This window comes from Prinia subflava, chromosome 17 (assembly GCF_021018805.1).
Source record: "Prinia subflava isolate CZ2003 ecotype Zambia chromosome 17, Cam_Psub_1.2, whole genome shotgun sequence".
Classification (NCBI taxonomy): Eukaryota; Metazoa; Chordata; class Aves; order Passeriformes; family Cisticolidae; genus Prinia; species Prinia subflava.
The window spans coordinates 12,944,657-12,960,434 of NC_086263.1; the positions used below are offsets into that span (position 1 = coordinate 12,944,657).

The following is a 15,778-nucleotide window of genomic DNA, read 5'->3' on the forward strand; positions in this document are numbered from 1 at the left end:
CACAGCAACTCAAATTCCCTCTGCTAGGATGCTGCACAGAGGCTGAAGTGCAGGGCTGCTCCCACATGGATCCCTTGGTTGTGTCCATGTGTGGGACTCCTCCCCTCTGCCCTTGGTCCCCTGTCTCTTATTTGAGAAAAAACAGAGCCACATGCACACCAGCCATCATTATTCCTTTTGTTCTAATCCATCCAGAAGAGTGTTCATGGTGTACATGCATCCCTGGGATGCTCCAGGCAGGGAGCCTTGAACATGGTGAGAAAGGCTGGATCCAGATATTCTCCTTATTTTCCTGGCATGGCTTGGTGTTTTGTTTTGTTTAGTTTTGTTTTTTGTACTTGGAAAGGAAATTTTTGGTATTAAGCAGGTTAATAGATGATAGCTGATTAAAAGAGAAAGGGAGGCTGTTTATTTTGGCAGGGGGAGTTTTTTGAAGAAGCACCTGCATGCAGCCATTCCAAAGGCTGGGATAATGCAGAGTCCAGGCTGCTGGGTCATGGCACAGAGGTGACGTAGCAGAGAGGCCATTTACACACACAACGTGCTGGCTTTGGAACTGATTCCAGACTGCTCTGACCTTCCCCGTGTGGTTTATGCCTGTGAAAATAAGGGAAGGATGCTGGGATCAGGCGTGACCACTGTGGCTTTGGCAGTGTTACACTGGCTGCACCTCACGGCTGGTACCTCATCATAGGTGTGGATCATGATTTAGGATTTGGGACAGTCAACACGCACATCCTGTGCCTTTTGTTTAAATGTTTTATAAAAATACCGGGCAAATTTTGTAGCTTTTCTGTCTCCTCTTGCTTCTCAGGCAGGTTGTAAAGCAAGATATTTAAGATCAGCTGCTTCCAACCCTGCAGACAATGCATGGAGCTTGTTTTCAGCAGTGACAGGCACTATATGCTGCAGTGGCTCATAAAAGTCCAAAGCCATATTCCTTTCAGGCTGAAATGCTTTGTGTTTGGTATCACATTTTATACTTACTGTTTCAGTTGTTTTCAGCTGTTGAAAAGTATGTGGTGGGGTTTTTTTCCCCTCTCTTCAAATCTATGGATAGTGAGAAAATGAGATCATTCAGAAAGAACTAAAGCAAATAATTCAGATCTGGCTTGTGTTGTGCATTTCACCTGGGTCCAAGTTTCAAGCCAAAATTAAAGTTAAGTCAGCTAAGCAGGTTTAAAGCTCAAAGCACACAGAGCAGTGTAAATTGTATGAATTATTTTAACTGCAACCCATGAAATGATATTGCTTTTGTAAAAGTATCTTGACAACAAATAGTCTTGTTCAAGGCCTTCCAAAGTGAGGTATCATGCATCAGACAGGCACTGGCTTGGATTCTACAAAAGTGACAGCATTTCTGCATGGGGAATGAGCAGATCATATAATATCTTAGGGAATGGCAGAGTCTGGGCATCAGATGTTCCCAGGTCCTGACTGTATTTCAGAGAGCACGCTGTGAAAATATATTCCTGATAAGTGTGATGCAAAAAAAATCTCTCTGAAGCCTAGATAAACTGTGATAGGAACATTTTGAGCATGCTGGAGTTTACGGTAAACAGGATCACAGCTGATTTAAAAATGAAAAAATGTCATTACTCTAGAAAGCACAGTCTCTGCAGGCTGTGCTGCTCTTGGGAGGGAGCTAACAGACACAGCATCTCATTTAGCTCCATCTCTGCAGGCACCAGGGCTGCTGCTCAGCACTCAGCACAGGGCACGCAGCACCTTGCAGGAGGCAGCCCTGGCAAGGAGGGTTTAAGCAGTGCCCCCTCACTATAGGCCCCAATTTTTGCCTTTTTTCTCTCTCTGATCCTGCTCCCTTCAGCTTAGCAACCTATTGGCATTAGGGGAGAAAATGCAGGGTTTGTATCCTTTGTGAGCTTTCAGGACTCTGAGTGCTCCCACCCTATTTCTGACTCACTGATGTTTTCTTCAACCTTCTGAAGAAGAAAGAATTCCTCTATCAGTGGATCACCTCCTCCACAGGCCAACCCTTTCTTATCAGCTCATTTCGATTAAAATCTGGCTCAGAGCCACTGTGAAAGGTCTGTAAAGTTGTGCTGACTGAGGGAAGGTATTTCTGGGAGTCACAGATGGGATTAGGGTGCTGCTGTGCCCCTCAAACCCTCAATGCCAGCTCACATCCTCAATGCCACTGCGAGCCTTGCATGTGTGCCCCCAGTCAGAGAGCCATGCCATGGATGCAGTTTTGGCAGGCAGGGACATTTATATGATTGTCCCAGATCAGGCACAAGGGTCATCACTGAGAGACATAAGGATTGAGTTAAAAGCACAAATGCTGCAACAGAACTGAGAAAACAGGTAGAAATCCCATGGGAGGCTGAGTTAGACACCATGCAAGTGTGTGTGTGTGTGTGAGACAGATTCTGTGATGTGCCTGGATATATTTCAAAACAATGAATTTTATTTAACCTCTTGCAGCTACTTAGTTAAGAAGGAAATCCTACCAGACATGTATAAGTGCAAACCCCTTTTTGTTCCTGTGTCACATCACGGTGATTTCCCTGAGACACAAAGCAGAATTAAAACCCACCCAGCTGGAGAGAGAAGTGAGGCTGCTCCCGAGCGCTGGTGTGCTGGGGAAAGTATCTCCACAGATCCAGGGCACATTGCTCATCACTTACACTGCTTCAAATCAGTTTGGACAAAAACCTACTTGATGGCTGAGGGAAGGGAAAGGAAAAAGTGCTGCGGAGAGATGGGCTGGAATTTGAGGGAATACTGCCCTCTTCTTTTGTGCTTTATCAAAGGGTTTGTGCGATGCAGGTGCTGGAGTCTCTGCTTGCTTGCTAATGATGCACACCTACATCAGTGGAAGCCTTATCACCACTAACCCCATTAGATTGGCACTGTGCTTAGGAGAAATGCTGGACTGGGCTGGCACAGAGACAGCAGACTCTCTTTTCCTTTGAGTAATTGCTTTCTTACACTCTTCTCCTCCTCCTTCCCAGGTCAGGGCTGCCCACACTGGGCTGCCTTTCATTGTGAGCATCAATGTGTTGTCTGGCTGCTGGGTAAATACATCAAGTGGCTCACAACCAGGGTGCAGCTCTCATCATTCCTTTCTGTCGAAGCTGTTTTTCAATGATGCCTTGGTCTGGGGGTAGAAGAGATTTCCTGCAGTGCTGAAGCTGGCCAGATTCCTTGCTGAATTGGGGCTTGATAAATATGTATTGAGTCTCACGCATCAGAACAGTGAGCAACAGCCACATGAAATGCTAGAGAAATGCAGCATTTCACTTCTAGACACTCAGTGTTTCTAAGCAGATGCCATCCAGCAGATAAAAGCAGAAACGTGCCCTTTTATCGCTGTTTTTGCAAGATTTGTGTTTGCCCAATGCAGTGGTATCTGGGTGACCATAACAACCCATTACATTCATTTGCCCACAACTGATAGCATGAAACAGATTCTTGCTGTATTGAGACAGTCAGCAGTGACACACAGCCAAACAAATATTTGACAAAGGACAGTTGGGTTTCACACCACTCTCTGAGTAACCCTGACTCCATCGCAGCTATTTTCTGTTCTCACAGCTGCTTTGTTTGAGTGTTTGGTTTCTCCTCCCAGTTCAGGTTGTCCTGTTGCACAGAGAGGTGAGGCAGGGCAGCATCTCAAAATGGCTCAAGGTGTCTCTACGAAGTGCCAGGAGAGATTAAATAATCCCTCTGCATGTGCTTGTGCTGGTATCACACCATGCCTGAGTGCCTGACTGGAGCAGGACAGTTCGGATGGCCAGGGATGGCCAAGGTGCCCTTCCCACATCTCAGGTGCCACAAGCACTGTGCTCAGCTACCTACAGCCCTTGAAACCTGGCTGGCATCTCCTGGCCATCCAAATATTTTGTAGACAACTCATGGAGTTAAGAAGTTTGGCCACTTCTGCTGACACATCCATCTAAAACCCCGCTGAGGAAAACGAACAACTATAAAGTCCAGCCATGCAGGGCGAGATAAACTTAATTCAAACAATCTTGAGAACATTTACATCAGGCATTTACACTGGGGCAGCTGGCTTGACTTTAAGCAGGATTAGCTGACTGGAGGAGCACAAAGCGTTGCCGTGGCTGAAGGGCCCTTGGTTTGATGGTGTTGCAGGGCAGATTAGAGCTGAGCACAGCGTTGGAGGCTGCCAGCAGAGCCCTCTGTTACAGGCTTAGGGAAAGGATGCCGCAGGCAGATGGGCTGCTGAGACACCGTGCTAAGAACAACCTACCAAACAGCTCAGAGGAATCCTGTTTCTGTACACAACTTGATCACATTGTGCATGAAGCTGTGATTTATCTCAGCAGTGGTGCTGGCTTAAGCAGCAAATGCCACTCGGAAGAAATTTCCAAGTAGAAAGGAAAAGACTTGTTAGAAAAAAAAAAACTTATCAATTGGTGTGGCTGGAGTGTCTCAGTGTCTGCAGATGACCATGGCACATGTGGACATGCCCACAGTTCCACAGCCCTGGAGCAGCAATGCTGCACCAGCTCTCTCCTGAGGAGCTGGGGAGCCTTTGAGCAGGGCAAGAATCTTCACAGCCAGCCTCACATGTCAGCCCTCAGGTTATTACCCAGCTGGAACTGCAGAAATCTGTAGCCTGTATCGAAAATGGGAGCAGGACAGGACCCAGCCCTGCAGTGACACATCTCCTGGTCCCACATCAGAGGCCACATGGGGCTTCCCTGCACCTCCTGTGTTTGGAACCAGGGCCCTGCTCCTGCCCATGGGGGTTGGCTCCTGCCCTGACCCAGCCTGCCCGCAATGTGTTTTCTCAGGCAGCCCTAGAAACAGTTACTGACATCTGACAACAGCTTCACCCTATTCCTGGTCCTTTCAGGGTCCTCCTGGTCAAATTTTGGATTTTAGAACAGCTTTAGATACGAACTAAAATCTCTGGAACTGCTTTCTCTTTATATATATATAATTTTTTTTTTTTTTTTGGTGGCAGGTTAAGCTGCTCTGATAACAAGGTTTCACCCTGCCTGCTGCCACCCACCTGCCTACCTGCTTGGGTCCATTTTTAAGCTCAGGTAACAGCACACTCATCAAGGGGTGGATAGAGTAAAAGCCCGAGCCAGTTCTTGTCAGACAGTGTGTGGCTCTGCCTCTACCTGATGGCCACATTTTGGCCTCTGGCCACAAGCATTTGCTGATCCTGAGCAGTTTGGGGCAGGAGAGGAGCTCAGGCAGACAGACAGCTCAGATCTCAGCTCAGACCACCTCCCTCCTCCCCGTGTCCCCTCCGTGGATGCCTTTCCTCCCTCTCCTGCACCCTTCTGCTGTGCCAGCTCGGCTGAGTCTCGCTGCAGAGCTGACACTGGTGCAGAGAAGTGGGAATTGGTGTTTTGTTAGACAGTGGTGCTTTTCTCTCTTCCCCTCAGTTGGTATTGAACTGCAGAGGCAAAGAGCACTCACTGAAGTTGGTGTCTCGGGTGAGATGTCTAACGCGGGTCCCGACTGCTCAGCAGTCATTAAACATCTCAGGGAAGATGTTCCAGGAAGAGGGATGTTAACCTTGTGGTCCTGGACCGATTCCAGCTCGTTTAATTACAGTTTTCATCGCTGAAATTTGCTCTGCACTTTTGACCAGTTATGGGATTTTTTTCTCCATCTCCCCGAAGCTGTTGAGCAGCCTTGCTGTGAGCTGACATACTCCCCACACAAGCTGAAGCAATACAAAACTATAGGTGCTCCCTCTCCCAAGTTTCTCAAATTGGTTATATTTTCTGATTACTTAACTATTCAGGATTCTGCAAAGTATCACCAGCTCACCTCTACAGAAAGATTTTATCTGTTTAATCTGGATATATGTATATATGTACATGTATGTATAGCACAGACTATACATGAGCCAAATATATGCTGTCGTGGCACAGAACATGACCTTTAATTTAAATATAGATTGATATATAATACATAATTATACAGAAATAAAAAAGTAATTTGAAGAAATGGTGTCATGCAAGCTAAACAACCTACATGATCCCTTATAATGAAAAACTGTGTGAGTATAAATCTATATAAAAACACTATATGATTATATACATATCATGTATATGAGTGAATGTATTTGTATATATGTATAAACTCTATAAAAGTGGACTGAGGTATTTTAAACCTCACACCTTTGTGTATGGGGGATGAATCCCCCCCTTCAGCAAGCCTCAGCAGACAGTCCAGGGTTGTTAAGGAAGTGTTTCAAGGCCAGGTTGGATGGGGCTAGGAGGAACCTGGTCTGGTGGAAGGTTCCCTTACCCATGGCAGGGAACCAGACGAGTTTTAACATCTCTTCCAAGCCCAAATTCTCTGATTCCATAGAGAGGCAGCAAAAGGCCACTGAACACAGCTCATGTCAGAGACCAGACCCCAGGCAGAGGATGTGTGTGCCCCTGCCCCACAGAAAGCCTGGAGCAGGTTTGTTTGGGCTTGGGGCGTCTCTCCAGCACAGGAAATTGTTTATGAGGTGATTTGGAGACTCTTTGTTAGGAACTGCAGTGATAAGACAAGGAGTAATGAGCACAAATTGAAAGAGTGGAAATTTATGTGAAATATTGGGAAGGAATTCTTCCCTGTGAGGGAGGGGAGGCCCTGGCACAGGGTGCCCAGAGAAGCTGTGGCTGCTCCATCCCTGAAGTGTCCAAGGCCAGGCTGGACAGGGCTTGGAGCAACCTGGGGTAGTGGAAGGTGTCCCTGACCATGGCAGGGGCAAGAACTGGGTGATCTTTAAATCCCCTTCCAACCCCAAACTATTTTATGATTCCATGGAGAAGGCGGCAAAAGGCCGCTGAAGCGAGCCCATGTCAGCGACCAGAACCGCGCCGCGCCAGGACCTGAGAGAGCCCGGAGCCGGCTGATTCACGGCGGGGCATCCCCGCGGCTCGGGGGTGTCTGTGCGGCCCCGGGGCCGGCTCGGAGCGGTTTAACCGCCGGGGCCGCTCCCTCACACCTGCCCGTGCTGCGCTGCCCGCCCTGGCCCGCAGGCGGCGCCGCGCGGCCGCCGTTGCCGCCCCCGCCCCGCGCCCCGGACCGCGGCGGGGCGGCCGCGCCCGGCGGAGCTGCCGGGGGAGGCGGCGGCCGGCGCGGCTCCCGCCCCGCCCCGCGTCCCCGCCATCCCCGCCCCGCCGGCCCCGCCCCGGAGGCCGGCACGCTGGCTCGCTCGCTGCCGGGGAACATGGCCGAAGTCGGGGAGGACAGTAGCGGGGCGCGGGCTCTGCTGGCGCTGCGCTCGGCGCCCTGCAGCCCCGCCGCCGCGCCCCCTCCCGGGCCGCCGCCCCCGGCCGCGCCGCCCGCCGCCTGCACCGGGCCGGTGCTGGCGCGGCTGCAGGGCCGCGAGTTCGAGTTCCTCATGCGGCAGCCGGCCGTCACCATAGGCCGCAACTCCTCGCAGGGCTCGGTGGACGTCAACATGGGGCACTCCAGCTTCATCTCGCGGCGGCACCTGCAGCTCAGCTTCCAGGAGCCACACTTCTACCTGCGCTGCCTCGGCAAGAACGGCGTCTTCGTGGACGGCGCCTTCCAGCGCCGCGGCGGCCCGGCCCTGCAGCTCCCGCCGCAGTGAGTGCCGGGGGCCGGGGGCGGCGGGGCCGGGCCCGCTCCGCTGGGCAGGAACGGCCCCAGGGCCGCAGAGGGACCCTGTGTCCCGGGGAGGGGACGCGGGGCCGGGCGGAGCGGGGGCTCCTCCCAGGAGCGGGCGGTGAGGGGACCCTCGCCCCACGGAGCACACGGTGAGCTGCCCGTGTCCCGTGCGGGGGATGTGTGTGTGCCAAGAGAAGGGCCTGAGGAGATGGTGAAGGGCCACGGCTAATGAAGGAACAGGGGTCAAGGGTCCCCCTGCCCACCAGAGGTCTGAGGGGATGGTGAGGGTCTGCCCCTGAAGAAGGTGGAGGGCCTGAGATAGCGATGAGGGATCCCCCTGCTCACAGGGAGCCTTAGGGGACAGTGGAGGTCTGCTCACTTGAAGCTGGTCACAGTGGGTGAGGAGCACTCACCTGGTGCAGGGCCTGAGGAGGTGGTGAGGGACATCTGCCCCATGAGGTTCTCAGCATCATCATGGGATGTCCTCACCTGCCCAGCCTTGCTGCCATCCTGGCTGAGAAAGGGGATGATGTTCATTGGGACTGGGGCTGCTCCCTCAGAGGGAACCATGTCTGGGGAAAAAGTGTGAAGAAATGTGAGCCCCTCGCTGCAGGGTGGCCCTCACGGTCATCATCCTCCATGCTTGCCTACAGACAGACTCATGTTCAACTGGTGTCTCTTAAAAGTTTCAGAAAGACAGAGAAGAAGGAAGGACTCTCAGTGGGCTAAAACTTGCTACACCCAAGGCTTGTCTTCCTTGGAAAGGATCTAGCGGAAAAAAGTTGGAAACCACTTTGCCAGAATTGCTGACTTAAGGGTTGGCAAGTTAGGTGTTGTTCCTGGTGTTTCTCTCGAGCAGCAGAAAAAAAGGAGTCAGGCCAGGCTGGGAGTGATGCTGCTCACCAGGACAGCAGATGCCCAAGGTGTCTTTTCTTCCTTAAGGAAGGGGAGAGGGGTGCAGAAGGGTTTGCTGTGCTACCAGGGTCTGTGTTCTGTTAAATTCTCTTGCAGAAAGAAGAACGAGGTTGATGTTAATCTATTTCTTCCTGTGAAAACATTGTTTACAGTTGCTGAGTACTGTCCAGCGACTGCAGTGCTTCACCCCAGGGCAGCAGCGTGATAGTGGTGGGTGATGTAATTCCTGTGTGCATCTCCTCAAGTTGTTTTAGGCTGACTGTGCCTGATGCCATCTCTGAGTGTGCTGTAAAGGCAGGAGGAGACTGGGGGGGTTGTTGTTTGTATAAAACATCTGTTTTCATCTGTCACGTTTTGGCTTTGGTGCTGTTTACCTCCAGCACCAGGGTCCTGGAGTTAGCCGTCTCTCGCCAGCCTGTCGCTCAGGGGAGGGTTTTTTAATTACTCATTTCCTCTGCAGGCTGCTTCATTTTGTACTTAGTAATTTAGTTATAGCTCCCTAGCTGCTCACTCTCTGAGGCGTTTTGGTTTCTAACGTGTTTCATTTTCTAAAAGAGATGTCCTTCAGTGTCTGGTTAATTAATCTGGCTTTGTAAAACAAGACCACCCGAAGCCCTGGGCACTTCTGTTGTCATTCCCTCTGGCTCTGGTATCTGCAAGCTCTCTCCTCCCTGTCATTCTGTTTCTTCACTTGGTTAATCATAAGCATTGTGACAGAAAACTATGTCAAACAGCAAACTCGTTGCTTATTTCTTCCCTTTTTTTTTTTGCTCCTGCCTCCTGGAGTGGGAATGGCAACTTGCCTTCTGCATTGCTTTAAAGGGAGGAGTTTAATGTACACTTACGAACTCTACACAATAAGGCATCGTAGCTTGGCTGCTGTTTGAGCTACATAAATAAAGTTGGTGCTCCTCCCTTTCTGACTTCCAGAGTAGGAAAATGTTTTGCATCAATCTAAAGGAATTTGCCCCCTTGCTTCTATCAGGTAAACAACTCCTTACTGGCCAGTCAAGGGTTTGTAACCCAGACCAGGAAAATCTTGTTGAAGCTTGGTGTGCATAGTCTTGATTGAGGCTTGAAACTGTCTGCTGTTATCTCGTTATCTCTGCTCTTGAAAAATCAGACAATTCTCTCCCAGTCACCCTCTCCACACACACACACAAAAATCTCTCCCCAGTAAACATAAGATGCCATTTCTTTCCTGTAGAGAAGCCTGTGTGTCTACTGCCAGCTAATGTTGTGAGAAGGAGGACAAAGTGAGGACAGGTTTACACAGACTTTACACAACGTTTTCTGCATATCATGGTAACACTCCTGCCATGTTTGGTACAGCCACACCTTTCCTGTGTACCAGCAGAATGTACAGTTTATGTTAAATTTCAGGAATTAGTGATCATCCCATCCAGGGTTTTAGAGGGAGGTCCTTGTGATATGGGGAGCTCTTGCTGGTAATATTCTAAAAACCAGTTGTTTTAGTGGTTGTCCTCCCTTTTCCCCTCACACCTGTAAAATGTGACAGAAATGTGCAAAGTGCTGTTTTCTTTGGACCATGCAGTCACTGCTGCTGTTATGTTACATGCAAAGGAAATGCTTGTGCATCATGAGATCATGAATGGAAGCAGAGGGTTCCAGGAAAAAGTCTCTTTCAGTTGTAGTTCATACAGTTGGTTAAAAAATAGATAGTGAGCTCATAAATTCTGTTTCCTGAGGTTCCTTCTCACTTTACTATTTCTGTACAGAACTTCGCTTTTCTAAGTTTTCTGAGTTGAGAAGTAATTCCTGGCATGTATGGAGGATCTTGTCAGGAGGGGTGGGAAGGGAGGAAAGAGGGGGAGTTGGAGACCTCTCTTGAAGGCTGTACTTACCTCCTGTCTCAACAGCCCTACTCGAAATCAAGAGCTTTTGAAAAGCTTGGTATCACTTCCTCCATCAACGTGGTGTGTGTGGATTCTCTGCTGTAACCAGGATTTTACTGCTGGGCAGGAGTATCATATTCCACAGCTGTGTTGTTACACGAGGTTGTATTTCACAGATGTGATGACATAACTATACAGTATAATTAAACAGTAATAACCAACAAAGAGGACATTTCCTAGAGGTTAATGACAGTTAGGAACAAAGTGGGTGGAAGAGTGGAGGGTCTATGATACAGCTGAAGATCCTTAATCAGTTTAATTAATAAGTGCCACACTACAGCAGACATTACAAATATAAATCAAGATGAAAAGATGGAAGTACTTACATCAAAAATAAGTGCTTCAAATCAAATTAAGGATTGGCTAGAAACTCCTTTTATGGCTTGTGATGCTTTTTTTAGCTGTGCTGGTGGGAGCTGGAAATCTGTAGATAAATATCTGGGTATTTTTCTATAAGAAAGAGAGGAACCCAAAACTACCAGGAGAGTATGCACTAGATTTTAAAAACTCTGGATACCAGCAAAAGTGTAAGATAGAGCAGGAACCATAAACTGGAGTATTTTTTCCTGTTGAAGACAGTAATTTCTTCAAATTTATGGTGTAATCAAGTGCTTACAGGATCAGGTTAATGATGAATTATTAACTTTTTCTTCGTTGTCTTCAGAATTGACTCGGTTTTAAAAATAATTGGCAGTAACAAGTTAGACACTTCCACTAACTAAAATAAGCATTTGTTTAGTTATTTATTTATTTTGTCTCCCAGAGCAGAAGGAGCTGTAACAGTTGTAAGTTAAACTTGCTAACCTGAATTTTAAATGGCTATAAGTCAGGTCTTCAGATGCTCTTAAATACAAAAGTTCCATTGACTAAACCTGCAAATGTTGCTTGAGCGTAGCCTGATAATAGCACTCGAGTTTTTTGAACTGTGAGCTCAATAGATTGGAAAATGATGCTTGTTTGGGAATGTTTCATGGGATATTTGCTTATTGCTTCTGTGATCATTTAGAATTTTTGCAGTAGCGTAATTAATGGAGCCTGAAGTTGGTGTTTTTCAGTGTAAATGGGTTCTTTCAGTATGAGGTTTCTAAGCATAAAAACAAGTTTTTAAACCTGTAGTTCTTTTAGCATTTAGGAAATAAATGGAGGAGCTTTTTTAGCTTGAGAATAAATACAAGGGAAGTAAATATATGGATGTATGAAATCAAATTAAAACATAGAGTTAAAATAAAAAAAATTATGTGTATACGTCCCATTATAAATTGAAAACTTACCATGCATGTCAAGTTTTATTAAGAGCATGCTGCTTTATTTATAATGGGATTTTTCTAGGTGCTCAATAAACTTGACAAAAATAAATAGTCCAATACTCTGACCACACACCAAGGTGCTGATCCTGCAGAATTTTACACGTGCATTAATCTTAAGTTCCCTCTGGTGTTTGGGTAGTGGGGGTGTCTCAGCAACAGGGGGTTTAGCAACCAGAAAATGGAGAATTAGATCCACTTCCAAAGGACGTGGCTGTGCAGTCTGATAACCAGAAACTCAAGGCACTAATTCAAGTTTTAAAAAATGCCATATTCTAGAGGAATGGAGATGTGCACAATGCACTGCAGTGTTTGGGTGACCTCAGCAACCACTGCAGCTCCATTCTTGTGGTCGGAGCGATTCCATCACGGTGGGTACAGGGGAGGGTGCTCGTACATCTGGGGGCAGCTGCACACCCTGTACACACCAAGGAAACGCTTTGACCACATAACCACGACTGCAGAACTAGTTATTTCTGAAATGCTGCATATGTATGTTATCCCTGGTAACTCTTCAGGTAGTTTTGCTTAAATATTGCATTATCTGCATTTGCAACTGTTTGTTGTTGTTTGTCTTTGTTTGAAATACGTTGTTTGCTGTGCTACAGCTTGTGGATGGTGGTTTTGCTCTTGCTAGAAACCCTTTAAAGATTTGCTTTCTTAGTGCTTCATCTTGTATTTTTCATGCTCTTACTTAATTTCAAAGACTGTCTTTGAGAACAGGTTTTTTTGTTGCACAGCAAGATGTGATAAAGGATTACTTGATTTTAATTACGGAATTCATGTCAAGTAATAATTTTTGGCTAAGCAGCTCAATTTGTCATGAGTTATATTAAACGTTTAAGGAAAAGTTTCTCTCATGTGAAACTGCTGCTCAATTTGTTGATTCAAAAATAGCTGCACTGTAAGTCAGGTTGTGAATATAAACTAAGGTTATGCAAAACTCAGTGTATGTCCTTATGGATTCTTTTAAACCAGGTTTGGTTCAGCTTAGCTGATGTGTTGATTATGAAAAGATTAACCTAATGAGAACATGCCACACTTGTCTTGTACAGTTTTGTGTGGAGTCTCAGCTATAAAGCCATAAATGTGGATTCAAGTTGTGCTGGTGTAACTTCTTTATGCTAGGAAACTCTTAATCATGGCACGTATCCTTAGGTGACTGCGGATTCTTTCCTGTGGGTACTGTTGTGTTTTTATATAAATCTAGAGGATGAATGAATGTGAAAGTTTTTGCTTTTCTGAAAATGGGGAATAAAAATGATGAAATCTGTAGTAATTCATATCCTAGTTATTTTAGTGCCAGCCGTGTGAGCGTACGCACTGTAGAGCATCTGTCCCAGTAACAAATCAAAATAATGCTGTTTGCTTTGTTTTTTCCCCTCCCTCTCCAGAAAACGTGATGGGCAGCCTTGCACTGAATAAGAGAAAGCATCAATGATGCCCAGATTGATGTGCCTGTTGTCTTTGTGAGCAGGCTCCCAGGCACTGCTCCGCTGGCCATTTGGCCTCAGAGCTCTTCTGTGCCAAATTCTCTCTCTCAGCCTTGCCGTTTCCTGGAGGAGTTAGATGTGGCAACAGGATGTTGGTAGAGAACAGGGAACTCCTTGAATTTGCCACTTATGCCATGCAAATAAAGGCTGATTGCTGGCCCGGGCAATTGGTAATTGGTGTTACCAATTATCTGTTATTGACAGGAGTTGGTGCAGCGATGGCAGAGAGCGGAGCCAGCGAGGGTGTGGGGGCTGCTGTGACAGCGTGGGGTGACAAAGGAGACACAGGCTGCTGAGGTGCTTGGTAAAGCACTCAGAGATCTGACAGTTCCCTCCAGCTGGCTTTCCTATTCTGGGGGGATCTCTGCTAGCACTCAGCTCCATATCAGCTCCTCTGGAATGTGGTGATTTACTCTGAGCTCCTTCTAGCTCAGTGTCTGAGCAGTGTCTGGGTGTTCTGTAACCAGAAATGCTCCACAGACCAAGCTTCACCTCACTGCTGGTTAGACGTGGATGGGATAGCTTTCCTTTCCAATCCAAGTGGAAATGTGGTTAAAAAAAAGAAAAATCAGGTGCTTTTGAGCTGGTGATGTTAATGAAAAGGGAGAAAACTTCTCATTTGCTTTTAGTACAGATTCTTTCCTTTTCCTTAATAGTCAAGCACAGAGGCTTCTCTCACAAGTAGCCATGCCCAACATCAGCTTTGTTTTATTATCTTTGGTTCAGTCCCTGCACATCCAGGAGTTTCCTGAGGTCGCAGACTCATGACTGGGATATCCAGTGTAAAGAAAGAAAGGTATGGCAGTGAAATGTGCTGTAAAGCTTAGTCCATGGTGTCTTGGGTAGTGAGGGTCTTTGTTCTCTTATATTTGCATATACTTTGCAACAAATGCCTTAGAAGTCCCTTGAGCTTGTGCAGTGTTTTCTGCCAGGTAAACTTAGGTTAAAATGTTGTTTTATGCATCTGAAATGGCTGATGGGCCCTGACTGCAGGACTGAAACCAGGGAATTTGTGGGGCTGAAGGTCTGGGTGTTAATTTTGCAGTGATGTTTTTTTTCTTTGACAAATTTGCAAGATGAAAAAGCTGAAGCATTTTTTTCTGTCTCCTGAATGTGGGCTATGAAAAGACATCTTGATGTACTTCCAGACATGGTTAATCGACTAATTGTGAGTACAAATTATTGTCTGGTCTGAATGCATTCACTTCAGTCAATAATTCAGTATTAATCACTGAACTGTTTTTTCAAGTATTTATAAGTCTCCTTATTTCAGTTGACTGCAGACTCCTCATAAAAGCAGATTGATGAGATGCTTATAGAGCAGATGAATTTCTCCCTTAAATAAATGTGAGTGAAGATTTCCATCCAATTGTATATTCTTTGTTTTCATAGTACAAATACAATTTTACTAATGTCTGTTCACTCTTGTCCACAAATGTTTTTGCTAGTAATCCAGATATTTGGTTTCTTCAGAACAGCTCAGTAAATGCATGTGTGCATTCCTTCTGCATAGCACTTAATTTTTATGAAATACATATTTTATTGGACAGTAAAACATTTAAGTATCTTAATGGCCTAATTAATACTCTGTATCCACTTCTGTCATGTGCATTTTGCTCTTCGTTATCCTTCTGCTCCTTTTTTCATGTCCTTGTGCATTTTTTATCATAAAAATTTCAAGCAATCTTGTGAGAGCAGTCTATTACAAGACTGTTCTTTGAATATTCAGCAACTCTAAGATTTGATTGATAGTCCCTTCCCTCCCATCCTGTCTATTTTTAGTAACTTAAAAGCGAGTTTAATTTCTTGGGTTGTCATTTGTTGTGCATGTGCAATTTACTTTGGTGGTTTTCCTCCCTCCTTTAAATGTACCAGATATGTAATTTTCGTGTTCTTTGAGGACATCTTGACAGTTGGGGAGAAATAATGTAGCAGTTAATTAGGAGCTCTGCCTTAGCTGAAGGAGCAAAGATGGACAGTCTTTGTCTGGTTCTGTTAATGCATGCTGTGTGATTGGGATGGGAGGAGAAGTGGAAGGAAACTTTAAGCACATTGTTACCTCTCACTATCCTGCTCCAAGAATCTTCTAGCATAAGAGCCTGCTTTCATATGCAAGTACAATCCATTCCATCTTTTAGGACAGAATGAGGAGACAAAAAGCCTTGCAGAGGTGGTGTAAGCACTGTGGAAAAGGACTTCCCTCCCTCTCTCTCTCTGAAATACGACCTTGGAGCTGTACCCCTTTTTTCTGCTTCATGCCACTTCAAGGAGAGCCTTGGGAAATCTTCCCACACAAACTGTTTTAATCTTCTATCTCCCTTCAGGCCACATACAGAAGCCACCAACAGTTTGTCTAAGCAGGACTGGACTCCCTGCAGAGCCAGTTTGTGCACTTGCTAAAGGAATTGTTCTTGAGCAACTTAAGGCCTTTCCTCTCTCGAGGGCATAAGAACTCTGGACTCTTACACACTCGGAATCCTGATTGCGTGGGAGGAGAAAAGGACTAGACACGGAAAGCAAATTTTGTTTCTACCTGATGGTAGACCAAAAATGATTTTGCTTTTCA

The 15,778-nt window shown here is 46.3% G+C and overlaps 1 protein-coding gene across 1 annotated transcript in view; it reads left to right on the forward strand.

Moving 5' to 3' along the window:
• Positions 1–7,129: 7,129 nt before the first annotated feature.
• FOXK1 (forkhead box K1) overlaps positions 7,130–15,778 on the forward strand; it is a 55,971-nt gene continuing 47,322 nt past the window's right edge. The window contains exon 1 of the mRNA XM_063414661.1: positions 7,130–7,563. Within this exon, the coding sequence (XP_063270731.1) occupies positions 7,181–7,563 (383 nt within the window). The 5' untranslated portion in view covers positions 7,130–7,180. The remainder of the gene's footprint in view (positions 7,564–15,778) is intronic.